General features: G+C 44.1%; 1 protein-coding gene across 2 annotated transcripts in view; it reads left to right on the forward strand.

The window, feature by feature from the left end:
- Positions 1 to 26912, forward strand: part of caskin1 (CASK interacting protein 1) — a 442509-nt gene that overhangs the window by 295976 nt on the left and 119621 nt on the right. For both annotated transcript variants that reach the window (XM_068003445.1, XM_068003444.1), the window contains exons 3-4: positions 22655 to 22752; positions 26535 to 26680. In XM_068003445.1, coding sequence (XP_067859546.1) covers positions 22655 to 22752; positions 26535 to 26680 — 244 coding nt within the window. The remainder of the gene's footprint in view (positions 1 to 22654; positions 22753 to 26534; positions 26681 to 26912) is intronic.

A 26912-nucleotide genomic window follows, 5' to 3' on the forward strand; every position in this document is an offset into this window, starting at 1 on the left:
TACTCTGCCTGGTGGTCACCCATTCACTTCCTGCCTGTTGTCCCTTTACCTACGGTGTGACCAACTCGCTAAACGTGCTATCCACGGGTTTCTCTGCATCGCGGATGCTCCACAGTGAATCCACCCGCAGCTCCAGCTCCGAGATACGATCGGTCAGTAGCTGCAGATGGACACACTTCCCGCACACATGGTCGGCAGGGACACTGGTAGTGTCCATGACTTCCCACATCTTGCAGGAGGGGCATATCACGGGTGCGAGGTCTGCTGCCATGATTTGCCTTAGCTTAGTTACCCCTTTTAAATTACGTTGAAATTAGGAAAGGTTAACTATACCAGGGACCTAGGTTCACTAAAAAAAACACTACCTGCTATAAAACCTGCAGACCTTCCCTTTCTTATTACTTTACTCACAGTAAAATGGTAGAAATACTCACCTGAACCTACTCACCAATCAGCTGCCTCCCCTGTGCCGCGTCACTTTCTGACTGGTGACGTCACCCCGAACTCTGTCGCTGGTCTCAGAGCAAGCCTCGGGTCGCTGCTCTTTATATTCCCGCTCTCCGCTCTCTCGCCTCTGGTTCCGCCCAGGTCTCGGGCCTCGGGTCGCTGCTCTTTATATTCCCGCTCTCCGCTCTCTCGCCTCTGGTTCCGCCCAGGTCTCGGGCCTCGGGTCGCTGCTCTTTATATTCCCGCTCTCCGCTCTCTCGCCTCTGGTTCCGCCCAGGTCTCGGGCCTCGGGTCGCTGCTCTTTATATCCCCGCTCTGCGCTCTCTCGCCTCTGGTTCCGCCCAGGTCCGCCGCCGCTCAGGTCTCGGGCCTCGGGTCGCTGCTCTTTATATTCCCGCTCTCCGCTCTCTCGCCTCTGGTTCCGCCCAGGTCTCGGGCCTCGGGTCGCTGCTCTTTATATCCCCGCTCTCCGGTCTCTCGCCTCTGGTTCCGCCCAGGTCTCGGGCCTCGGGTCGCTGCTCTTTATATCCCCGCTCTCCGGTCTCTCGCCTCTGGTTCCGCCCAGGTCTCGGGCCTCGGGTCGCTGCTCTTTATATCCCCGCTCTCCGGTCTCTCGCCTCTGGTTCCGCCCAGGTCTCGGGCCTCGGGTCGCTGCTCTTTATATCCCCGCTCTCCGGTCTCTCGCCTCTGGTTCCGCTCAGGTCTCGGGCCTCGGGCCGCTGCTCTTTATATCCCCGCTCTCCGCTCTCTCGCCTCTGGTTCCGCCCAGGTCCGCCGCCACTCAGGTCTCGGGCCTCGGGTCGCTGCTCTTTATATCCCCGCTCTCCGCTCTCTCGCCTCTGGTTCCGCCCAGGTCCGCCGCCACTCAGGTCTCGGGCCTCGGGTCGCTGCTCTTTATATTCCCGCTCTCCGCTCTCTCGCCTCTGGTTCCGCCCAGGTCCGCCGCCACTCAGGTCTCGGGCCTCGGGTCGCTGCTCTTTATATCCCCGCTCTCCGCTCTCTCGCCTCTGGTTCCGCCCAGGTCCGCCGCCGCTCAGGTCTCGGGCCTCGGGTCGCTGCTCTTTATATTCCCGCTCTCCGGTCTCTCAATTTTTTTTATATGTTAAATTAAATAATACCCATCTTCATTATGACAGTTATTTGGGGCATCCAGTGTTTTGTATTTATAATAAGATGTCTGCTGTACTGAAAACACCTTAATATGATACTGATTGCAACATAGAAAAACCTTATAACAGGGGTTGCCAACTCTGGGTTGGGTGTGTGCATGAAGGTTTTGACACATGACATCTCACCCCGAACCGTCCCACCCCCACACTCCCGCCATTGGTCCATCCTCCAGGTTCACTTCCTTCCTACCCCAATTGGAAAGGGAACAGACTCTTTGTTACCCAATTGGAAAGGGAACAGACTCTTTGTTACCCAATTGGAAAGGGAACAGACTCTTTGTTACCCAATTGGATTAATCTTGACTGTTAGTGAAACAACCTTTTTCCGTCATCTACAATATTTTTATAACTAATAATTGAAAGTGTTTAAAGAAAATGAAAAATACACAATTTTGTTTAACGCCGCTATGATTTTTCTCCTGGGTTTTTGCTCGCAGCAGTGTCCTGGAGATTAATCTTCAATTCCTGGAGATTCCAGGACAATCCTGGAGGGTTGGCAACCCTACTTATAACAGTGATAGCAAACCAAAGGAGACTGCAAAGGTGCATTGAGGAATTTTAAAAGAGTCTTCCAACTGCATCTTCAGGCCTGGGGCCTTCTGGCTGCCTCGGGCCTTTCAGGACTGCAACTGTGCTCCAATTTCCTCCCCAGTGTTCCGACATTAGGCCCTGCCAGGGGCTGGGCCTGCGCCGTGGGTGTACCGAGCCCTGGGACGGGGGAAATGCAGGCAATCCTGGGTCTGGGCAGGTGCTGTGCAATTTGGGTGCGTTGCTCCTGTCCAGTACCAGGGTGGGAGAAGAGTATCCAGGAAAATCAGGCCCGCAAAAATCTAACCTCTGGTCCTTGAGATGATGTAGGTTGTAAGCCTACGCGCACTGCACTCTCTCCTGGCAAAAGGTGTGCGATTCGCAGCTCATGGTATAACTCGGGTGTTCCCCCTACAGTCTGTAGCTGCCATTCCCAGATCTTATGGCCCAATAAAAGATCTGAAATACCATCTGAAAACACAGATTATCTGCACTCTTGAAAGCTGTGTTCTTGGAAGCTTAGGTAAACTGTTAATGCAGTGTGTAACGTGTCTTTCAATAATCAGTTACAGGGAGTTTGCATTCGCAGCTAAATTAGACAACAGGGAATTGGCCAATAATAGAGACATCCACTCCTGGGTTTCTGACATATTCCAGCTGATCAGAAGCTCGGAGAAGTCGTTCACTATGATCCCAAAACAGTGTGCGTACGCAGGAATGGAATTGTCACCAGAGTTCCTCACCTGACCCGAGAACTGTTCTGCAATGAACAGTTATCCCGGGATGGATGGGTTTTTAATTAGCCAGGAGCCAAAAATCACTAATGCTTCATGTTTCGAAAGTGTAGCTCACCTTTGGACCACCCGGAAGTGCAAGAGATCTGAAGCACTGCATTTGCAAAAAGAACAGCCACAAGTCGATCAAAAGAGCATTAGAGGATTTTCTTGCGTTAATAATCAGCCGGGCACCTCGACTCAAGCTTAATTCTCTGAGCTCCACAGTCACGTATCAGCCCTGCCTGCATCAGCAATGGCCTAGATTTACAGCTTGTGCGCCGAACCCCTGTCCATTGACCTTGAAACCAAGATAGAACTGAACCACTGAGATTCAGCAACTGTAGGCTGCGTCATTGCAAATGAGTGTCATTTGGTATTTGGCAAGAAACCCAAACTGAGCCGATCACAGTCTGGCTGCCGGCCAGCTCAACTGAACCTGCCACGTTTACCGAGGCTCGGTATTTTGGGTCTGGTCTGAAACCCACCCTTATAAACATTGCCATTCAAAGTAACCAGTTTATAAATTCAAATGTCATTTCTTCAGTCGAATGGTTCACATTCTAATTAGCAAGTACTGTGGTAGATATTGCAACTGCGTACACGCAATGAAATATTCATCCCTTGAGAAAAAAACAAATTTGGTATTGATCATTTCCTTACCCTGTGCAGGAACCAGTCAGTTTGTTCACATATTTTATTCATGTATTAACCAGCCTTTTTAAGTGAAATCCATATATATGTAAATCTGATATAGAAAGTTTTGTGTATGCTGGTAAAGCATTTTCCATTTTATTGAATAGAACTTTTTTTTGTTGTCTCTACTCACTGGAAAGAGTTTGGACTTAAGGCTGTGATTTACACCACCTGAAATTTGGATGCTCTGCAGTCTGAAGACACATTGGGCCAGAAATCGCACAGAGTGGCAAGGCAACGCTCACCGCAGCTGCTGCGAATTAAATTAACAGAAATACTTAGTGCGGGTTCTGTGGCCTCTAATTACTTGAATTTGAACTTTAAACAAAATGTGCGCTATCAACCCAGCCTCTGAGCAGCGTGAGTTGCCGCGGCTGGAAACGTCCGTGAGGAGAGGAGACGCCCGCAAAATCTGTCAGGATGAGAAGCCCCGCCCACAGATTCAGGCTGCATTGCTCAAGCAGACAAGCGGACTTCATTCATTTAAAATTAGTATTCTGTAAATAAAAATTTTAATTTGTTTTTATAAAAAGCCAAAGAAATAATTGAGTTAAATTCCCAAAAGGGAAAAGTAAAAAAAACATTTTTAACTTTTTTAATTTAAAAAAAATTAATGACCAAGAACTATTTAAGGAGTAATATGAGACTCCACATTTTTAAAAGTTAATTTTTAGTCGTTTGACAGTCATTAAGACTAACCACGCTGTTAAAACTTAGTTTAGACCTGGTATTTTTAAGTGTACCTGTTTGGCAGCGTAATTAGTTGCTTTCCAGCTGGGCAGATAGGCGAGTTTGCAATTTTTCGATGATTTCTCTGATTGCAGCGTGCGATGGCTCTTTAATTCGAAGCTGTCATATCGCCAGCAAACCACCAGGAGCAAGTTCCAGATTCACTGCACATGTGCAAATGCAGGAACTTGCTCCTTCAATTCGCCACTGAAAACGGAGTGCAATGTTGAGCTTCTCTGTTATTCAGGCCCCGATGTCTGCCAATGAAAGTAGGGAGATCGTCCTCAGGCCGTCATGGATTTGCTAGATTGGCCAAATGTGCTCCCTCCCTCCCAAACAAACTAAACAAGGAAACACCGAGAGATCCCATATCCATACTAGGCCCATGTCCAACTAAGACAGAAATATGTTTCTGTGCTGTAAATTCTATGTAATTTACAAGTACTGTTCCTTTATATAGCACCTGTGTGATTTAAGATGAAAATTGAGCTCAATAGAACGGTACACAAGATCTCATTATGGGTGTTAAATTGGGCTGTGAAAGTTCCATTAAAGAAAACATGCAAGTGTTTATTTAAGAAGCACTGCTTAACAAATTATCCATGATTCGGAGTTGTCACTGGACTTATTCAACCCAGTGGTTCCAATGCATAATAGAAAAAAAAACATCATACTTAAGCCAGTACACTTTATTGTGCGTCAGTATGCTGCTTGTGCGATGCGCTTAATTCATCTCCTTGCATTGCTTTTCCAATTACTTTACCCTAGTGTTATGTAGATCAAAATGAAGAGAGCTTTTGATGAAGTGAACTGGATAAACTATTTCCATTGGCCAGTGAGTCAGCAACTAGAGGGCATAAATTTCAGATTGTCACCAAAAGAACAAAGGCAGAGATTAAGAGATTTTTTTTTTTAACACAGAGGGTACAAGCAACCATAGAAGCAGACAGCACAGCCGGCTCTTTGAAAGAGCTGTCCAATTAGTCCCACTCCCTCTAAGGCTTTTTCCCCATAGCCCTGCAAATTTTTCCTTTTCAAGTCTACATCCAATTCCCTTTTGAAAGTTATTATTGAATCTGCTTCCACCACCCTTGCAGGCAGTGCATTCCAGATCACAACAACTTGCTGCTTAAAAATATTTCTCCTCATTTCCCCCCTGGATTTTGTGCCAATTATCTTAAATCTGTGTCCTCTGGTTACCGACCCTTCTGCCAGTGGAAACAGTTTCTCCCCATCTACTCTATCAAAACCCCTCATGTTGTAATGACATGGGGATGCTTGATCAGAAACAGTGCTGGAAGCAGAATCCATAATGGCTTGAAATGGACAAATATTTGAAAAGAAAAATTTTAAATGGTTTGGGGAAAGAGCAAAGGAATGGGACTAAGAGGATCGTTCTTTCAAAGAGCTGGCACACGCACGATGGACTGAATGGCCTCCTTCCACCTGTAAAATTCTATGATTCTGTGAAGTACTCTCTCCAGACACAACCCAAGTTTGGAAGAATAAAGTCTGTGATCCAATTGTGTTGCTGGTTGTTTTTCACAATTGAAGTGAACATCTATCCGTCTATATCCATAATACATGGAGAATCGTATGTCTCCCTGCACTTCCATTATAAATTCCCATGTCCCCATTTAAAATGAACAAAGATTCACCAGACTGATTCCTGGGAGGGCGGGATTGTCGTATGAGGAGAGATTGAGCAGACTAAGCCTGTGTTCTCCAGAGTTTAGAAGAATGAGAGGTGATCGCATCAAAATTCTTACAGGGCTCGACACGGTAGACACAGGGAGGATGTTTCCCCTGGCTGGGGAGTCTAGAACCAGGGGTCACAGTCTCAGAATAAGGGGTAGGCCATTTAGGCCTGAGATGAGGAGAAATTTCTTCACTCAGGGGGTGGTGAATCTTTGGAATTCTCTACCCCAGAGGGCTGTGGAGGCTCAGTCATTGAGTACATTCAAAACAGAGATCGATAGATTTCTAGATATTAAAGGCATCAAGGGATATGGGGATAGTGCAGGAAAATGCCTTTGAGGTAGAAGATCAGCCAAGATCTGTTGAATGGCGGAGCAGGCTCAAGGGGCCGGATGGCCTACTCCTACTCCTATTTCTTATGTTCTTATGTTCTTATAATGGAATGTGCCTATGTAAATTTGTCACACTGTAATTACCTCCTCCCACCTGGGATAGCACTGTAGCCCCTCAGTTTTTGAGTCTCCCAGCTCCTAAACCTGTACTGCCAGGAAACTCTACTTCTTTGCTTCTCAAATTGTCACAAGTTTTGCTACTGAACTGTATATAACATTGAAATAAAGTACTATATCAAAATAAGGACAGAGCGTATGACATTAAAATGGCGATTGAGTTACGTCTGCACGCCCTGGTTGAATTATCCCCACCCTCTAACCCTGCTTCACCTGAAGACTACACTTTGCCTTCACTCCCTGTGAGCATCGCCACAAGGCACCTGATTTAAGAGGATAGCAACAGGCAACACTGGTGGTGAAACACCTTTTTGTTGATAGCTCCTTACCACCTATTTCTGAGGCAACTAAATCATACTTGGCACAGTTATCATTGACATTTTTTTTAAAAACATTCAAAAATCTGGCTTTCAATTCACCTCAAAGAAGGAAACCTGAGCCAATATTTTCTGGACTACCACAAGTCCTCTACTTCAAACCTGAAAACGATGGCTTCTTTTCAAACAAGGTCATTTTAAAACCGTATTCCACAGTAAGCTGAAAACACATTTAATATTGTTGGTTAACAGCTGGGGGTTTAACGGCCATGTGCGCTACTCTTGAAAATATTTATGAATATCATTATTGAACATGATCCTATCCAAGTCAACCAGCTGCCAATAGTCAATTACTTTCTCTCCGACAGAGTCCGTTTCTATCCCAGCTTTTTCCTGCCTCTCATCCATCTGTCTTTTTCACATTTGACCTCCCGTTTTGTATGGTTTTTCTCTGTCCTAAATCTCCTTTCTCTTCATTATTCCCATTCTGTTTTCTCTTGTACTGAGCTCTCCACAGTAATTGTAGCCTCCATGAACACAGACTGAATGACCGAGAGTATTCACCTCCAATAGGCTACAATGTCTACATTAAGAAATCATTACCATCCACCCCCCCTCTTTAAAAAAAAACAATCACTAGCCAGCCATACAGATCAGGAAGATCCCAAATCTGATCCCTGCTCTTTGCTGAGTTAACAGATATCAGCCAGAGTTAGGGTATGGTATTACAATTAGCCTCGAGTTCCCTGGGTCAGGGGTTTCTGCTCATGATCATTACTCAATGACCCCTGCTGAAGTGGATGTCAAGTCAGGGGGGCACCGAGTTCGGTCGTCGCGTCCCGTCCTCTTAAATTGAATAACCCTCCAGCGCTCACTGCCAGGGCTCATAAGTGGACACTTGGAGAAGATACTGGAGGGCAAACTGGACATCAGCAAGGCCTGAACAAGGAAGGTGTGGATCAGGGGAGAAAATTGGCAGAGAAAATAAACCCGACTTTCACACAGCTCAGGGTTGTATGAAATATTTTTTAATAACACTATATACAAAAGGAACCCATTAAAATATATGAAAAATGAAGAGATGCAGTGAAGTCAACATACATGTCAGGATGGTGTGAATTATGGAGAATAAACCAGTCAGGGCATGATTCACTCGATATAGCCTCTCACTTTTGTTCTTTTAGTTAGACACAGTAGTATTTTCTAAAACCAACAATATTCCTTTTACTTCATCAATATTCAGAGCTAAAATGGTATCTGCAGTAATCTGTAGAATACACATCATTTACAGTTTGCCATGGATAATATACTGGATCTTCTGACAGATTATTTCCTTTCATTCCAGTAGGCCACAGATTTACTGTCAGAATGTCTTCAACTATGTTGCTTTGTCTGAATTAATCTATTTGATTGCTGGACATAACCTCTCCTCAATTAATAACTAAATTCTCCCCTGAGAGCCTTAAAGCATAGTAGTTGTGCGTTGAGCGACATCGAACGCAGATCGAGTCTAGCCCCAAATTTGCTTTGCTTTAAAGGGACGCAGTCTTCGGGGGAAAAGAACAAAGTTTGTCCAATCTTCTTATTTGGAGAAGGAGAATCAGTCGGTCATTTGGGGTATAAATTAGTATTGGGCGGTAGAGTAGAATGGGGGACAACGAATCGGATGCCCGTTTAAGAAAATCTGGTGGATTGTAAAACGGGTTGCCCATTCGCTATCGCCCGTTTTGATCTACCTCTACCTCCCAAACCGAGATCGATAGATTTTTGTTAAGTAACGGTAGTAACAGATATGGAACCAAGGCGGGTAAATGGGATTCAGATACAGATCAGCCATGATGTAACTGAATGGCGGAACAGGCTCGAGGGGCTGAATGGCCTCCTCCTGGTCCTATGTTCCTCCCGAGATGAATCTATACCTCTTTGTGCACTATTTTTGTCACAACGATATAACAATAAATGACATAATGTGCTTTACAAGTTTCTTTTCATCATGGCCTTGTGTGTTGGCACAAATGAAAAAATTCAGTATAAATCCAGTTGTAATATTTACTCCCAATCTAAATAGAAAACTGCGTCCCAGTATATGTACTTTGAATAACATATTTTGTCCGATATACTAAACTACTTCAGTATCATCTCAGGTATTAGTCAATGGATTGCAAATTGTCTTGAAGTTAAGCAAGGAGAGAACAGATGATGCTTAGTGTTAATGGAGAAAACAAGCAATACCTGGTGTTAATGAAGGAGAGAACAGACAATACCCAGCATAATGGAGAGAACAGATGATGCTTAGTGTTAATGAAGAGAACAGACAATACCTGGTGTTAATGATTGTAAACAATTTTACAACACCAAGTTATAGTCCAGCAATTTTATTTTAAATTCACAAGCTTTCGGAGGCTTCCCCCTTCGTCAGGTGAACGATGTGATCGTTCACCTGACGAAGGGGGAAGCCTCCGAAAGCTTGTGAATTTAAAATAAAATTGCTGGACTATAACTTGGTGTTGTAAAATTGTTTACAATTGTCAACCCCAGTCCATCACCGGCATCTCCACATCATGGTGTTAATGAAGGAGAGAACAGACAATTCCCAGTGTTAATGAAGGAGAGAACAGACAATTCCCAGTGTTAATGAAGGAGAGAACAGACAAAGCTTAATATTAATGAGAAAGAGTACCGATGATGCTTAGTGTGAATGAAAGGAGAAACTATATAGCACTGCTTAATAATCTGACTCTTTCTCAGTTAACAAGTTGACATAAAAAGTACAACCTAGACATAATCTTTCATTTCTAAATCTAAACAGAGAGACCAACACTGACTTCCTCATCTCCATCTGTTCTTGCCTCTTCTCCCTCCCCTCTTTGTGCTGGCTTGGCTTCTCCTGTAAAGCAGCTTGTCCTGCCTGATTGCACAGTCCTAATGATGGGTTGATACTTGAAATATAAAGCTATTTTTCTCTTTCAGATGCCGACTGACCTGCAGTTGGTACGTTTTCTGTTTTCATTTCTAAATCTCAGTTTCTCCTAGTCTACATGAGCTCCAATGCAAGGTTCCAGATCACACTCCCTGGTACAGATGTGCGATGCCTCATAGTTCTATGCAGCTGTATGTAGAAAAAAAATGACAACCAAATCGAAACCATGTCGAATATCTAACACCAGTGAATAAGAGCTGAATAAAAGCTCAGATTAACTCCGTTTGATTCCAACACCTCCTTCGTACCCACTCCCTAATCTTGCATCTCAACAAGCACTTTTCTCAAAGAATCTATTTGGTAAAGTCAGATTGATATTGTGCTGTTAACACCCAACAGCGTGCAAAGTAGAACAATTTCTAAGCTTTCATCTTGTGAGTCTCCTCAGGGGAGAAGGAATGTAAAGAAGAACAGCTGAAATACCTTACACAGTTCACATGTGCGCGACTGCAGCTGTCTTTCTCTAATTCTTCCCTTCTTTCCCCCTGAGGGAACGTACAAAGCTGGGCAAGTGCTCTCTGCTGTACTTTCCTCCAACGCAGTTTGTATTCATCTTTATTAGAAAGACTTCAGTCTTCCAATCCAAGACATTCTAGATTTGATCCCTTTGCAGTTTCCCAAATGTGCGCACTTTGAAAGAGTGCGTTGAGCCGCGATGGCTAATGAGAGTTTTCTGTTTCTTTGCTTTGGCCGTTTTTAGACCAACACCTTGCCCGTGCAGGAGCGCCCCTGGGGGATTGGGTACAGGCATTCTTCAAAGGCCAGCACACGCAGGGCTCAGTTTAGCAGGCTGGTCACATTCTCTGTCTCATTCCGACAACAGACCAGGTTACATTTTTTTTTTGCAGGGCACAGAGTCAGAGAAAAAGGGGAATATTTATAACTTTAGAGTTTATCTCGACCGCAAGTTTTCAGCTGGGAAGTAAAGCTAAAGGATGTGGGGTATATCTCTGCAAATGTGTCCTGGCAACTTCAGTGAAATAAGGGTTCGTTTCAACAGCCAGATGACTTCAAAAGTGCCTGAAGACAGTAATGTTTATTGAAGCGTCAAGCACACAGAAAGCATTTCAAAAATGAAACAACCCAGTTCCAAAATTGCAATTAAAATTAGGTTAAGAGATTTTTTTTTTGGACAATATTTGCCCTTTCAGTTCCTCCCTATTTTTCCCTCTTGTCTTCCCGAGCTACAGAATACCTGTAGAAGAAAAGATGGCTGGGAGATCTACTCACAGGCCTTCTGTATAATTTTTCTTCCCTTTCTTTTCTCTCCTCCCCCAAGGCAGTGACTTCTACTGGGATATGACTCCTCCCCCATTCAGCCATTTTTCATACTTGAGTTTAGACAGTGAAATTCCTCTGTGCGCTATTTTTAGCACACTGGTTAACACCCTTGTGTCAAATTCCTCTGTTACTATTTTAACAAAGTTTGCTGTTGAATATGGTAGTGTATTGGTTATGCTACTGGACTAGTAATCTAGAGAATGTGAGTTCAAATCCCACCCTGGCAGTTTGAGATTTTGAACTCAAGTTAAAAACCTGGAACTAAAAAGTTGGTATCAGTAAACGTGATTGTCAGATTGTCAGAAAAACCCAACTGATTTACTAATGTCCTTTTAGGGAAGGAAACCTGCCTGGCCTATAAGTGACTCCAGTCCCACGCCAACGTGGTTGACTCTTAATTGCTCTCTGAAGTGGTCTAGCAAGCCACTCAGCGAACACCACCTTCTCAGGGCAACTGGGGACGGGCAATAAATGCCAGCCTTGCCAGTGACACCCACATCCCGAGAGTGAATAAAAAAAGCCAAAGTTGTTAACCTATTTATTCTAGACTAACTCTCTATTTCATTAATTCGTCTTCTTTGAGAATGTTACAGATAACTCAAAGGGTAGAGGACTGAGTTTCCTCTGAAGTTATGCCAATCTAGGTGGGCATGGCAGAAATTCTGGTGAGGGCCAGCTGCCTGCCACCCAATGCCACCTCAGATTTACAACCAGAAGTCATGTCAGGCGTATAGTATGTCCGCAAAAAATATGGGTGTTATAATTAGATGCAAATGATGGGAACACGTCTTACATTGTATTTCCCATCATATTTTAGCTGGGGCTCGGTGGGTAGTGCTCTCGCCTCTGAGTCAGATGGTTGTGGGTTCATGTCCCACTCCAGAGACTTGAGCACAAAATCTAGGCTGACATTTCAGTGCAGTACCGAGGGCGTGCTGCACTGTTGGAGGTGCCATCTTTCAGCTGAGACATTAAACTGAGGCCCTGTCTGCCCTCTTAGGTGGACGTAAAAGATCCCATGGCACCATTTTGAAGAACAGCAGGGGAGTCCTCCCTGGTGTCCTGGCCAATATTCATCCCTCAACCAACATCACTAAAAAAACAGATGATCTGGTCATTATCTCATTGCTGTTTGTCAGACATTGCTGTGTGCAAATTGGCTGCCATTTTTCATACATTACAACAGTGACTACGCTTCGGAAAGTACTTAATTGCCTGTAAAGCGCTTTGGGACGTCCTGAGGTTGTGAAAGGTGCAATATAAATGCAAGTCTTTCTTTTCTTTTCTATGGGCATCTTAGCAACAATGGGTAATAGGAGTGTCAATGTGCTCCTGTTCGCCAGCATTCTTATTGGCCCATACTCCTTGGAGTTTAGAAGAATGAGAGGTGATCTCATTGAAACTTATAAGATTCTGAGGGAGCTTGACAGGGTAGATGCTGAAAGGTTGTTTCCCCAGCTGGAGAGTCTAGAACTAGGGGGCACAGTCTCAGGATAAGGGGTCGGCCATTTAAGAGTGAGATGAGGAGAAATTTCTTCACTCAGAGGGTGTGAATCTTTGGAATTCTCTATCCCAGAGGGCTGTGGATGCTAAGTTGTTTTGTATATTCAAGGCTGAGATAGATAGATTTTTGGACTCTAGAGGAATCAAGGGATATGGGGATCAGGCCGGAAAGTTGAATTGAGGTTGAAGATCAGCCATGATCTTATTGAATGACGGAGCAGGCTCGAGGGGCCGTATGGCCTACTCCTGGTCTTATTTCTTATGTTCTTATAGCCTGAAAGAGGGTTGTTTTGATTTAGCCTAGTATAATCAATGGCAGAGCCATTGATTGCGCACGGCAATATGGGAATTTTGAGATTTGAATAATATTTTTGGCACTGTAGAATTCCCTGTGGCACAGTTTACTTGGACTTTTAGAAGGTTCCACATGAAAAACCTCTTTAAATAAAAAAGTCAAAAGCTATGGGAATCTGGTTATAGCAAGAATGTGCATGTTGTGGCCTATAAGCCAGATGTGACTCCCAAGCCCTGGCATTTTGGCCCTCAGAGCCCAGACATCTCAGTCCTATGTGTATTTATATGTTTGGTGTTCACTGGTGTTAGATATTCTCCACGGTTTCAATATCACTAAGCACTCCTGTAAGTGAACCTCACATTCCCTACGATCTGGAATGTGCCTTTGCCATGCTGAGTATCTTGGTAAATGCTAGTGAGACTCGGGGATCAAACAGGGAAGACCTCCCACTGTACTCGAGCTTACTGGAATCTACCACATGCTATCTTGTCTTCAGTAGACAGATTGCATTCACTCTTTCAGAAAGTGTAAATGTACAATATTTAGATCAAAACAGTTTTTACAGTAATTTGCAAATGTTGCCATCCTCCGTGGTAGCAAAATAATAAACTGCTTCACTTGAGCTATCTTTCAACCTATTGTGAATTAAGAGAGGGTTTTTGTGAAAATAGGTACACAAATGGATAATACATTTTAATACTGACAATGCCACCAGTGTTGCACATTGGTTTAAAAAATGTGCCATTACTAGTACAAAACGAATGGAACAGAAGTAGCAGAGGGAGGTTCAGAAAGGAGCCTGGGAGCAGTAATGGCCTCATCACTGTCAGCGTCTAGACAGTGCGGCAAGACAATTAAAAAAAGCTAATAAAATGCTGGGATATTTATAGCCAGACCAGTGGATACAAGTCGACTGAGGTTATTCTGGGGCTGTGTAATCCACAGGTGAGACCACTGTCAAGCTCTGTGTACAGTTCTGGCCAATACACTGCAAAAAGAAATGTGCAAACATTGGAGGGTGGGGGGAACGCAGAGACGAGCAACAGGAACGATTCCAAGGGTGAGAGGGACGAGTAATGAAGGAACTTTCTTCCAGCCCAGTCTCTGCAACTTGTACACCAGATGGTTAAGGAAGGGACTCACCGAATTATATTAAATGACTTGGATTAAGGTGAATCCTGACTATCACTTTAAAATAAAATCGGCTAGCAGGACCACAGATTATCAATATACGTCAGTGAAAAATAAATTTAGATTAGGTACCAGAAGGAACTTCTTCATGCAAAGAGTGATAAACGACCAGAACAATCAGCGAGGCAGGCTGGTAGAGATACAGATTGCCAGGCACTTCATAACACAGTTGGATGGTCGGCTAGGTGAGCTAGAGGGACAAATGTCAGTGGGGCGAATAGCCTCTTCTCATCCTTGACGTTTTATGGTCTTTGATTCAGATCAGTTAACTGAAGCACTAAAATAGTTGCACAGAAAGAAAGAAAAGAAAGGCATGCATTTATACAGTGCCTTTCACAACCTCAGGACGCCCTAAAGCACTTTATAGCCAATGAAGTACTTTTGAAGTGTAGTCACTGTTGTAATGTAGGAAATGCAGCAGCCAATTTGTGCACAGCAAGCTCCCACAATAATGACCTGATATGCTGTTTTAGTGATGTTGGTTGAGGCATAAATATTGGCCAGGACACCGGGGAGAACTCCCCTGCTCTTCTTCGAAATAGTGCAATGGGATCTTTTACCTCCACCTGAGAGGGCAGACGGGGCCTTGGTTTAATGTCTCATCCAAAAGACAGCACTTCCAACAGTACAGCACTCCCTCAGTACTGGAGTGTCAACCTACATTTTTGGGGCTCTGGTCTCTGGGTGGACCTTCTGTCTCAGAGGCGAGAGTGCTACCCACTGAGCCACGACTGGCACCAAGAACCTGTGACACCACAGAATTTCAACCTTGGGTGTCGGCAGCTTATTTGCCCATAGGGATCAGTCAAGCCTGGTCCTATCCTTGCTCAACATTCACGGGCACTCACTTTCCAGCAGGAATCCATAAGCAGCAATCAGCAGTTGGAATTCTAGCTGTTTTTTATCCCCTTTCTAATTCAGTATTGCTGAGGATATTTAGAGCACCCACTATTTCCCACGGATTAACCCTAGTCTGCATGGAAGAGCACCAGACTGTAAGGTTGCCAATCCTCCAGGATTGCCCTGGAGTCTCCAGGAACTGAAGTCTAATCTCCAGGGCACTGCTGCAATCAACACCCAAGAGAAAAATCACAGGGCCATTAAAAAAAGTTTTTTTTTAAATTTTCTTTGAACACTTTGTTTACTAGTTGTAAAAATATTGGACATGGGTAAAAAGGCTGTTTGACTGACAGTCAAGAATCATCCAGTTGGGTAATAAAGAGTCTATTCGCTTTCCGATTGGCCTTGGGAAGGCTGTGCATTGCAAGGATGGACGTGTTGGGTGACCAATGGCAGGAGTGTGAGGGGCGGGGCAGTTGGAGGCAGGGGATCATGTGATGACACCTCCAGGAACATGTCCAACCTGTGTTGGCAACCCTACCAGACTGTCCAGTACCTTTAGACAACAGAGAACCCCTCCCTGTAGAATTCCTATACCCTTTATCAAATCCACATCAAATCACAGTGTTGAGTTCCATTCGCAACCCCTCAGATAATGAAGCAGTCCGTGCCCGCATGCAGCAAGACCTGGACAACATCCAGGCTTGGGCTGATAAGTGGCAAGTAACATTCGCGCCAGACAAGTGCCAGGCAATGACCATCTCCAACAAGAGAGAGTCTAACCACCTCCCCTTGACGTTCAATGGCATTACCATCACCGAATCCCCCACAATCAACATCCTGGGGGTCACCATTGACCAGAAACTTAACTGGACCAGCCACATAAATACTGTGGCTACAAGAGCAGGCCAGAGGCTGGGTATTCTGCGGTGAGTGACTCACCTCCTGACTTCCCAAAGCCTTTCCACCATCTACAAGGCACAAGTCAGGAGTGTGATGGAATACTCTCCACTTGCCTGGATGAGTGCAGCTCCAACAACACTCAAGAAGCCCGACACCATCCAGGACAAAGCAGCCCGCTTGATTGACACCCCATCCACCACCCTAAACATTCACTCCCTTCACCACCGGCGCACAGTGGCTGCAGTGTGTACCATCCACAAGATGCACTGCAGCAACTCGCCAAGGCTTCTTCGACAGCACCTCCCAAACCTGCGACCTCTACCACCCAGAAGGACAAGGGCAGCAGGCACATGGGAACACCACCACCTGCACGTTCCCCTCCAAGTCTCACACCATCCCGACTTGGAAATATATCGCCGTTCCTTCATCGTCGCTGGGTCAAAATCCTGGAACTCCCTTCCTAACAGCACAGTGGGAGAACCTTCACCACATGGACTGCAGCGGTTCAAGAAGGCGGCTCACCACCACCTTCTCGAGGGCAATTAGGGATGGGCAATAAATGCCGGCCTCGCTAACGACGCCCACATCCCATGAATGAATTTTTAAAAATGAGCTGCATTTTACGTGTGAAATGTAACACATTAATATTTGACCCTGAAGTGAAATTTAAAAACATTTATTACCTCTGTCCTTATGTTATTTTGAGGTTCATTATAATCAAACATTGAATAGTGAAGAAATTGTTTTATTAAGGTCTAAAACAAATTCAGCCATCACCGTCAGCATACAAACTCCCTCTTGCAGAGCAACTGCCTGATCCATCCTGAATCTAACCAGTTGCCACATTAATACGTGCTTCCTGGTATTAAGGGATCATGGCTAAGTTCACATATGTAAACTGACATCATTTTCCATTCCCAAAATGTATTTAAAGTATGGACAGAACTACATTGTACATTCAAAGGACAATAATAATACCAAGAAATACCATTTTAAGAATGTTTTAATTATCGTCTCAAGTACTCTTTAAAACCCGTTAAGAGCAGCAGTACTCATGAGCTGAATTGCAGTGAACATGTGAAATATATAATCCTTATAGTACTAGAATCTAGGGGGAAAAGTTGCTATAGCAACCATTTTACTGCAGTGCTACCATCTATTGACTATTCTGTGTGACTGTTTGACATGTTGGTTAAAAACAATTCACTGTGACTAAGGACAGCGCATTTAACCAGAATCAGTGATGTTATTGCTTCTAATGTGAATTGGTGAGCATAATTTTCCGCAATTGTGACCAAATAGTGAAAGGCTCTTTATAAAAATAGAGGCCTCACCTCTCTGTAATTGTTTAAAAAAAAATTCCAATACAATTCAAATTAAGATGTACGTTTAATGCCTCTTTCTACAAGCAAAGCAAAGTAGGTTGCCTTATAACCAACCAGGAATTGCCGGTATGTGCTCACTGGGAGAGGACATAGCCAGACTCGGCAGTGCTGCCCTCCCCCCATCCTGGCCAAATAGCTCACTGACTCTCGTAGCTAAAGTTCCGATCTGACTTAAAGTTGCTTTATACGAGGAGCCGGACAAGCACCTGGTGCCCAATGAAACTGTGCTCCCAGCGAGGAGTCAGTGTCTTCAGGAGCGAAGAGGAAAACATTGGGGAGAAAAAGAAATGTTTGTATATTTGACTACACATCGATAGTTTGCATTTTATGAAGTGTTTCATTATAGTTCAGCAAAATGATATGAAACTTGTCAAATCCATCAATATCTATAATATCTTAAAAGTCTTGCATATGGCATGCACTTCCTGTGCATATTAACCTTGCTTCCTGTGTCATAACCTTTCAGTCACACTTTAGATGCCAACATTTACATTGTCTCAACATTTGTGCCAATGTTATTCTATATGTCAACATTTGCCTGTCTCACATCTTCTGTCTTCTATAAGATGAAACTTTGGGCGAGAAATTGCAAACCTTATGCCTCGCATGTTTTCGGAGTCCCAAAAAAAGTTTGCGACGAAGTCCAACGCGGCAACACCACCTTCCGCACCGGAAGATTGCCGGTAGTGCGCGCGACACCATATTTGGCCAGGCACTCAATAGGCGTCCATGGCGACCGCATGCAACAAGCGCAGGCGTCATCAGATATGATAATAAGGGGGCCAGCCCCTCAATCAGGACCCTCTGGTTAAATTGGTGTCCTGAAACATCACTTCCTAAACCCGCCCAGCAAATTATGGCAAATCACAAGCGGTATTAAAAGGGATCCTCTCCTCCATTAAACTAAGTCTCTGTTTGGTTGTATTAGGCTAGGGTGCTTTTGGGCCAGGTTTATGGCCGTTCTGGCAAGTGTTTGTTTAATACTTCTGCGGAGTGAGCTTGTGGAAGGAGGGAACTGTTCCACAGGATTTTCTTGTTCTCAAGTGCTGAATGTGGGAATGCTGCTGGGCTTATCATTGAGCCTCCCAAATCAGGAGGAGGAGGAGGAGCAGCAGCAGGGAAGGCAGCAAAGACCTGAGCAGGCTGCAAGAAGACGGCGCAGGAGGCCTTACAGCTTGCGGGTCTTCAAGAGCAGAACATCATACCTGAACCTCACGGAGCAGCAGTGTGTGAGGCAGTTGTGTTTCAACAGGGGGACAGTCACCTACCTGTGCCACCTATTGGAACAAAGATTGGAGCCCAACACCAGTGTCTGCACGTGGCAGTGAAAGTCACCACGGCTCGTAAACGTTTATGCCTCTGGCTGCTTCCAAATTGCTTCTGGCGACATCGGCCACATCAGTCAGTTTGCTGTGCACCACAATAATCCAGCTGGTCACTGATCCTCTGTTTACGAGGCATCAACAGTTCATCACCTCCCCCCTGGAGGCTGAGAAGCAGGGAGAAAGAGCGCTGGGATTTGACCGCATGACTGGATACCCGCTGGCGTAGGGAACTGTAGACTACACGCGCATTGCCCTGCGTGCTCCCCATCACAAACCAGCTCTGTTTCTCAACAGGGAGGGGCTTCCATTCGCTCAAAGTTCAACTTGCTTGTGACCATAGGCAACGACTCACGCACGTCTCTGCCTGGTTTCCTGACGGTACTTTCACACTGCGCCAATCCTCATTACACCCTCAGTTCCACCCTTCTGCAGCTGAAATGTGGAAAAAGGGACAAAAGTTACGATAGGGGCATAGGAACAGCAGGAGGCCATTTAGCCCCTCGAGCCTTTTCCGCCATTGAGTGAGATCATGCTGATCTGTGACCTAACTACATATAGCCGCCTTAGCCCCATATCCCTTAATACCTTTGGTTTACAAAAATCTTATCAACCTCAGATTTAAAATTAACAATTGAGCTAGCATCAATCCGCGGAGGAGAATTCCAAACTTCTACTACCCTTTGCGTGTAGAAGTGTTTCCTGACTTCACTCCTGAAAGTCCTGGCTCTAATTTTCAGGCTATGTCCCCTAGTCCTAGACTCCCCAACCAGCGGAAATAGTTTCTCTCTATCTACCCTATCAGTTCCCCTTAAAACTTTGATCAAATCACCCCTTAATCTTCTAAATTCCAGAGAATACAACCCTAGCTTGTATAATCTGTCCTCGTAATTTAACCCTTGGAGTCCAGGTATCTTTCTAGTAAATCTACGATGGACTCCCTTCAAGGCCAATATAGCCTTCCTAAGATGCGGTGCCCAGAACCGAACACACTACTCCAGGTGTGGCATGGGTGAGCAGAGGCAGATAGTTGGCTTCTGATAGTTGGCAGCGATTTGTCACATCATGGTTAAGGATGACATTTGAGTGAGAAGGGAAGCAGGTAAAGACGTTTTAAATCCCTGCAGGACATCTCCTCCAGCCTTGCCAGACACCACGCCTCCTGATACATCCCCTGCCCTCAGTGCCGTTCAAGTAGCGGACAGCACGTGGACAAACCGTGGCTCCGAGACGGTCTCCCCAACAGGGGCGGGTTTCCCTTTGTGGGGAGATGGGGAGGGGGAGCAGGGTCGGTCAGTAATATTTAAGTTAACCTGACTCCAGAAAATGGGCCAGGGTCAGGAGTGCAGCAACAGGGCCTGGCAACTATCGGCCAGGATTCCAACAGAGTAGGAGGTTCTGGTTAACAATTTGATGCTTTGATGGAGGACATGTCAGTATTTAATAGAAACCAAAACTATGTTTCATTTGTGCAACATGTGTGAAACAAATAATGAATAAATGACAAGACAGTTCATGTTTAATTTTTCATTAGATACACGTGTCAGTGTTGTTATTGAGTGGGCTAGATATTAATGAGTCCCTCACTCTGCTCCAGGCACAGAAATACAAAAGAAAAAGAGAAAAACTTGCATTTATATAGTGCCTTTCATGACCTCAGGATATCCCAAAGCGATTTACAACCAATGAAGCCCTTTAGAAGTGTGGCCGCTGTTGTGATGTAGGAAACGTCCTAAATCCTGGTTGTCAGATGTGTTTCCTCGATTCAAATAAATACAGAAAATGGTGCAAATGTGCAGCAGATTGATTAGCGTTTAAAAAAGAAAGATAAATTAACGTTTGGGGAGTGACCCTAACCAGAACTCCAGATATTAATATTTCTTGATCTGTCAGATGCTGTGTATGGTCACAGTGTTTAATATTTATTTCCCATTTGCATCTTTTTCTTTTTACCTCTCAGTTTAAGTGCAGTTAAAACAGGAACATTCTCACGTTGGCTGATCTCACTTATTACCCAACATCAGACATTTGGAAAGTCCCATTTTGGAAGAGGTATGGAAATCACCAGGTATTGCTTAGAAACATGGGACCAGGCGGAGGCCATTCAGCCCCTCGAGCCTGTTCTACCTTTTATTAGATCATGGCTGATCTGTATCTTAACTCCATCTGCCCACCTTGGTTCTGTAACCCTTAATACCCTTACCTAACAAAAATCTATCAGTCTCAGTTTTGAAATTTTCAATTGACCCCCAGCCTCAACAGCTTTTTGGGGGAGAGAGTTTCAGATTTCCACTACCCTTTGTGTGAAGAAGTGCTTCCTGACATCACCCCTGAATGGCCTAGCTCTAATTTTAGCCCCCTCGGTCTGGTCTCTCCCCACCAGAGGAAATAGTTTCTCTCTATCTACCCTGTCAACTCCTTTAATCATCTTAAACACCTCAATTAGATCACCCCCTTAACCTTCTATACTCAAGGGAATACAAGCCTAGTCTGATTGTAAAACGTCTTTGCTGGGACAGGATGAGGTTTCATCTGGAATTAAAATGTGTGTTTTCATCTTGTTGTTCAAATAGCACAGCCACAGCTGCCGAACCTACACTACACTGATGTAGACATTAGCATTTTGAAGACCTGCCAAGCACAATGAGTTGATATGATGAAGCAGCATCAATCCAGCAGAGTCCACCATGTGCTACACATGTACACCTGCCTATAATGTGGCTGTCAAGGCCACTCATAGATAGCACTTGAAGAGTGCCAGTCTCTGCAAATTGTGCTTGTTATGATGCATGGGTTTGCCGGACAAGGCAATGTATTAGAGATAAAAAAAAGGAACATTAGTGTCGAGTGTATGGGTAAGTACTCACTTGTGGGGGAAAAAAATCCTATTGCAGAATGGGCTCCATAGCAATGGGTTTCAAAGTCAAACCTATTGTTTAATACATATCCAATCTTCAAAGACTCCTGTGTGGAACCTGGGAGTCAGACATTTTAAGGCAGCATTTTCGATCTGGGCATGCTCCAATAATTTAGAGACTGGGAATCCCCATGGAGCGTATCCATTAGCCAGAATTGAGTTTTATAGCAATCGGATTTATTAAAACAGTCCTTTAATTTGTCCCTGCTGAGATTCGATGTAAAACTTAAACATACTGGGTCAAATGTCTGACTCCCAGGTTCTGTATCGGAGCCTTTCAACACTGAATGTACCTGAAGTAGAAGGTCTAATTGTGAAACCTATCATCATGAGACACCCACAGACTTTTACGTTTCACTAAGTGCCCTATCACCAATATTCCCCTTTAATCTGTGCTTATGCCTAACTGTGCCAAATTGCTAGTGTCTGAAACTAAAAGCAGCTTGCTTGGGTTTCCAAAGAGTTGAAAGGGAGATGATAGTGATGATGATGATGATGATGCCGTTGATTGTTTCGATTCTTTCTCCCATATTTATCATAGCGGGGACCATTATTTCACTGATAAGGATACCCGGTGTTTACTACTGTTAGAAATGCTTGTCATAAAAGCCTAAAGCCTACCAGGGGAAGATAGCCATGACTTGAAATTTAATGCTCATTGTGGGCTGTTGGCCTATAGAGCAGATTACTCAGAAGCCTAAACGTTGTAGGCCAAATGAAGATTTTCCTCCCCTCCGCTCCAAAAGGTGCTGGTTCATGTTGGGGTCTGATTCCACAGGCACCCCCAGTACCCCCTCTGTTACTTGTCCAAGTAGTTCATTCTTCATGTGTGACCCAAGATAATGAGCGTTGACAGGCTATTTGACTGTAGTGGCCATTACAATTGAGACCCTGCTTGCACCTGAAAACTGCACAGGTGCGTTCTCCCACGGGGGGTCAGGAATAGGCTGATCTTGGCTGATTTTCCTGTCCCTAGCCTGCAACCCTCACCCCAGCTAAGAGGGCAAGTTAACTCAGAACAGACAGGGGTAATGAAACCGGAGACCTTTTGGTCCGTGTGGCTCAATTTCCTGCTCTCTAAACCAACTGAGGCACCAGGAGAACCAACAAATGTTAAATACTATCTTGTTCTTTGTCAGGTTAAAGTCTTTCTCATTCTTTGCTTCTGCAGATTTTCCGCCCTGCATCACGCTGCCCTCAATGGGAATACCGAACTCATCTCTCTGTTGATTGAAGCCCAGTCTACAGTGGATATCAAGGACAACAAAGGTGACGCAAATGTCTTCAATTGTATGGCTTCTACCTTCTCCTTAGACAGATTCCAATGTAATTGCTGAATTCTCGGCCCAGTAACAAACAGCTCTATGTGCTGAGCAAACTCTGCTTGGAATCACAGTGATACCTTGTAGGAATGGTTTCACTGCACTGTCCAAATGCCTCGCACACAAAGTTTACTCTGTACAAATGAAGTGATTTTGGGTAAGGCACTAGTAATTTCACATTGTTTTCTCTCACTATTGTGTTCTTTGTTTTTACAATTTTTAAAAATTCTTTGCAAATGTTCTTCAATTGCTTTGTGAGTCGGGCTGAAAGGCAGTACCTAATCATTACTGTTAATTGTTTATCATAGATTGGCCTATTGATAGGTTTGAATTCCATCTTACCAACTAGCCTCTGAATGCCAGGTGGCACAGTTGGCTGTGGAGTTCGAGGGTAATTACAGTTCTTTATGTCTAGGTCCAGGTCTGAATGTAGTTCAGGGAAGGAAGATGATGGTGTTCTATAGGGACGAGGGAGCTCGCACCTGAACTAATGGGAACCATTCCCAAATGTGATTTGGACACTTACCAGGACCACTGGACCAGTCACAGAGATTTGTGTCAGGCTAGAGGATATCTAAACCAAACTGTGCCTCATACACTGTGGTAAAGGTGCCTATGGCAACACAGGGGGGGTAATTTTGATTTTGGGCGATAGTGTAAAATGGTTGCTATCGATTCAGCCGCCCATTATACTTTTCTCTCAATTTTAATTTCCGTTGAAGTCGATGGAAATGAAACTCGGGAGAGATGTATAACAGGCAGCTGAATCGATAGCCACCATTTTACACCATCACCCAAAGTCAAAATTACCCCCATGCTTTTTTCACACAGGCACCAATGGCAATGTTTAAACGGCCGGTTTCATTTTAACTTTCTCACACCTTCCATACATTATCGATAATGTGCATTTGGCCTCTTCTGGTCAAACTTGACCTGAATAGAATAAGCAATGCGGAGATCTCCTCGATATCTGGTCCACTGATTAATGTGTAATTGAGTTGGGAAGTGAGTCAGAAAGGTCCTCGGATTGATCCTTGTTCTGACTTGAGTTAATTCATTCCAGACAGCACAACAGTTAAGATGCTGCAAATGGCTGGATGAGGGAGGGGAAGAAGCTGTCTGGGTTACTGCTCCTGAACACCATTCAGTGACACCTGCTGCCAACTGTGTATGACTGTGGATATTGTGTGAGGGAAGGGTCGAATTTTGCATGTGATGCCCCCCACAGTTGAACAGTCCATCAATACTCACATGTTGATAATGACTACTTGGGTGAAATATTGGAAGACTGTTGGTGCCCATGAAAGCACATCCCAGCAAGGAGTCAATGTCTTCAGAACAGTACAGGAGAAAATTGGAGTATAAATAAAAGGGAAAGACATTTTTCAATATAAAAAGTAGAACCGATGACAAGCGCAGTGATACTGCAAAATCACTCACCGAGTCTCAGGATACAGGGTATGCCATTTAGAACCGAGATGAGGAGAAATTTCTTCACTCAGAGGGTGGTGAACCTGTGGAATTCTCTACCACAGAAGGCAGTGGAGGCCAAGTCATTAGATGTATTCAAGAAGGAGATAGATATATTTCTTAAGGCTAAAGGGATCAAGGGATATGGGGAAAAAGCGGGAACAGAGTACTGAGTTAGACGATCAGCCATGATCATTTTGAATGGCAGAGCAGGCCCGAAGGGCCGAATGGCCTACTCTTGCTCCTATTCTCTATGTTTCTATGAGTGTTAGCCTGCAACCCTCACCCCAGCTAACAGGGCAAGTTAACTCAGAACAGACAGGGGTGAAGAAACCGACCTTTTGGTGTTAGCGGGCTGATATTCCCCATGAGTTTGAAGGGTGAATGCATTATGCCCATCCCAATGATATCAATTGAATCATTTTTTACTAGCTCGCGTCTTGCACGCTGTTTAGTAACTTTAACGAGATATATAATCACCTTATCAAAAAAAAGATTCATGATCTCCAGTGACCTGAGGTCATGTGACATAATCAGTACTGCTTCTGGGTCTCACAGTCTGACTGAATATGTCCCATTGCTCAGGAGGACCGATGGGACAAGAGTCGATCAGTGTCACGATTGGCATAAGGAAGGGATAGTGTTGCCAAAGTGAAGCATTTTACAAGATATTTCACCACAGAGGAGGATATGACCAGTAAGGTGATACTGTCATTGATGCAACAAGTGTATTATTTTTATCTTGGCTCTAATGAAACTGAGGTTTTAAAAAAAAAATTAAAATTTCATTGAAAGTTTCATGCTGCACCTGCTGTGGCATTGAACCCGCTGTTATATCAAACATAAGGGGTAAAGTTTCAGAGCAGAACTGTTGCAGTCCCTAACTCTGGTGATCCGATGCCCCGTTATAAACTGCTTTTCTTCCGTGAAGTGACAGGGTGCTGCACTGTTATAGGCACCGTCCAGAGCTCCTAAAATAACAAAGAGTAACATTCTCAGAAGAAAGAACTTGCATTTCTATACTGCCTTTCACAAACTCAGGATGTCCCAAAGTGCTTTGCATCTAATGAAGTACTTTGAAGTCCGGTCAAACTGTTGTAATGTAGGAAACGCAGCAGCTAATTTGCACACAGCAAGCTCCCGCAAACAGCAATGAGATAATGACCAAATAATCTGTTTTAATGATGTTGGTCGAGGGACAAATATTAGCCAGGATACCAGGGAGAACACCCTTGCTCTTCTTCCAATAGTGTTGTGGGATCTTTTACGTTCACCTGGGAGGGCAGACGGATCCTCAGTTTAACATCTCATACAAAAGAAGGCATGTCTGTCAGTACAGCACTCCCTCAGTACTGCATGGGAATGTCAGCCTGGATTATGTGCTCAAGTCTCTGGAGTGGGACTTGAACCCACAACCTACTGACTCAAAGGCAAGCGTGCTACCCACTGAGCCATGGCTGACACCTCTAACAAGAGTTCAGTTGTCATGGAAATGAAAAATTAGTTGGAAAAATATTATTTGAATGGATTCATGCACAATTTTGCAGTGCTCGAGAGTTATAATGGATGCAAACTCAACCTGGCAGTAAATGTGTCACCCGCCACGCATAAATCTTAATATAATTTGCATATTTCCATGAAGTTTCGAGGAGATACAGTCAAGTTAATTGAATATTCAGAGGGGAGAATTAATCACTAGTTGAAAAATGTCTTCATAAATTTATCATTTCACTGCACAGAAATGCTGAGGCATAACAACATTTTTTCCCTCTTTGTGCTTAGATTTGACTATTTGGAGGTTTGGATTCCACTTTTTTCACCTTTCGGAATTTTATTTCAATTCTGCAAATCCTGTCTCAAGAAAGATAAGCATTTTACGCAGCGTAACTAAATTAATACGTTTTTATAACAACGTAAGAAAATACAAGAACAGGAAAGTTTGCTTTTTTTTCACCCGGGGGGTTTATTTGCTATTGGTTGAATGTGAAGTCCATCATTTGGGCACAATGCAACTTGACCAAACTAGAGACTGTATTTCATGGTATTTAGGACCCGATTGAGGTGCGACAAGGAATAGGATCCAATATTCATGGTCTAATCCTTATGGGACTCTTTGTCAGCTATGATATATGAAAAATGATTAACTTTAGCAGCGTTGAAAAAAATCACTAACGTGCCCCTTGGGTTGTGTTGTCAGCTTTAATCCTGTTGTTTTTCCTCCCCCTCCCCCTCCCCCTCCCCCACACTTTTCGGTTGTAGCAATGAGACCGTTACACTACGCAGCATGGCAGGGGAAGGCTGAGCCAATGAAAATGCTCCTAAAGGCAGGATCGAGTGTCAACTCCCAATCAGACGAAGGGCAGATCCCGTTGCATCTTTCTGCACAGCACGGACATTATGAAGTGGTGAGGGAAGAATTTTTCTGTCTTAATGATTGTTTGTTCCTCTCCAGACTTGAGAAAGGATGATTGAATTATTCTCGAACTGAACTGATTTAATGGGCTAACCTCTCTCCCTAGGGAAGGGACGAGCCCCAGGCATAGCTGTAATTTGTTTGTGTACATCTGTAATTTCTCATGTTTATGACTACAGTCTGTAGTCAATTTTCATGTCATCAATTTGTTCTAAATGTAGAAA

The sequence above is a fragment of the Heptranchias perlo genome, chromosome 22, assembly GCF_035084215.1.
Source record: "Heptranchias perlo isolate sHepPer1 chromosome 22, sHepPer1.hap1, whole genome shotgun sequence".
In the NCBI taxonomy this organism is placed as follows: Eukaryota; Metazoa; Chordata; class Chondrichthyes; order Hexanchiformes; family Hexanchidae; genus Heptranchias; species Heptranchias perlo.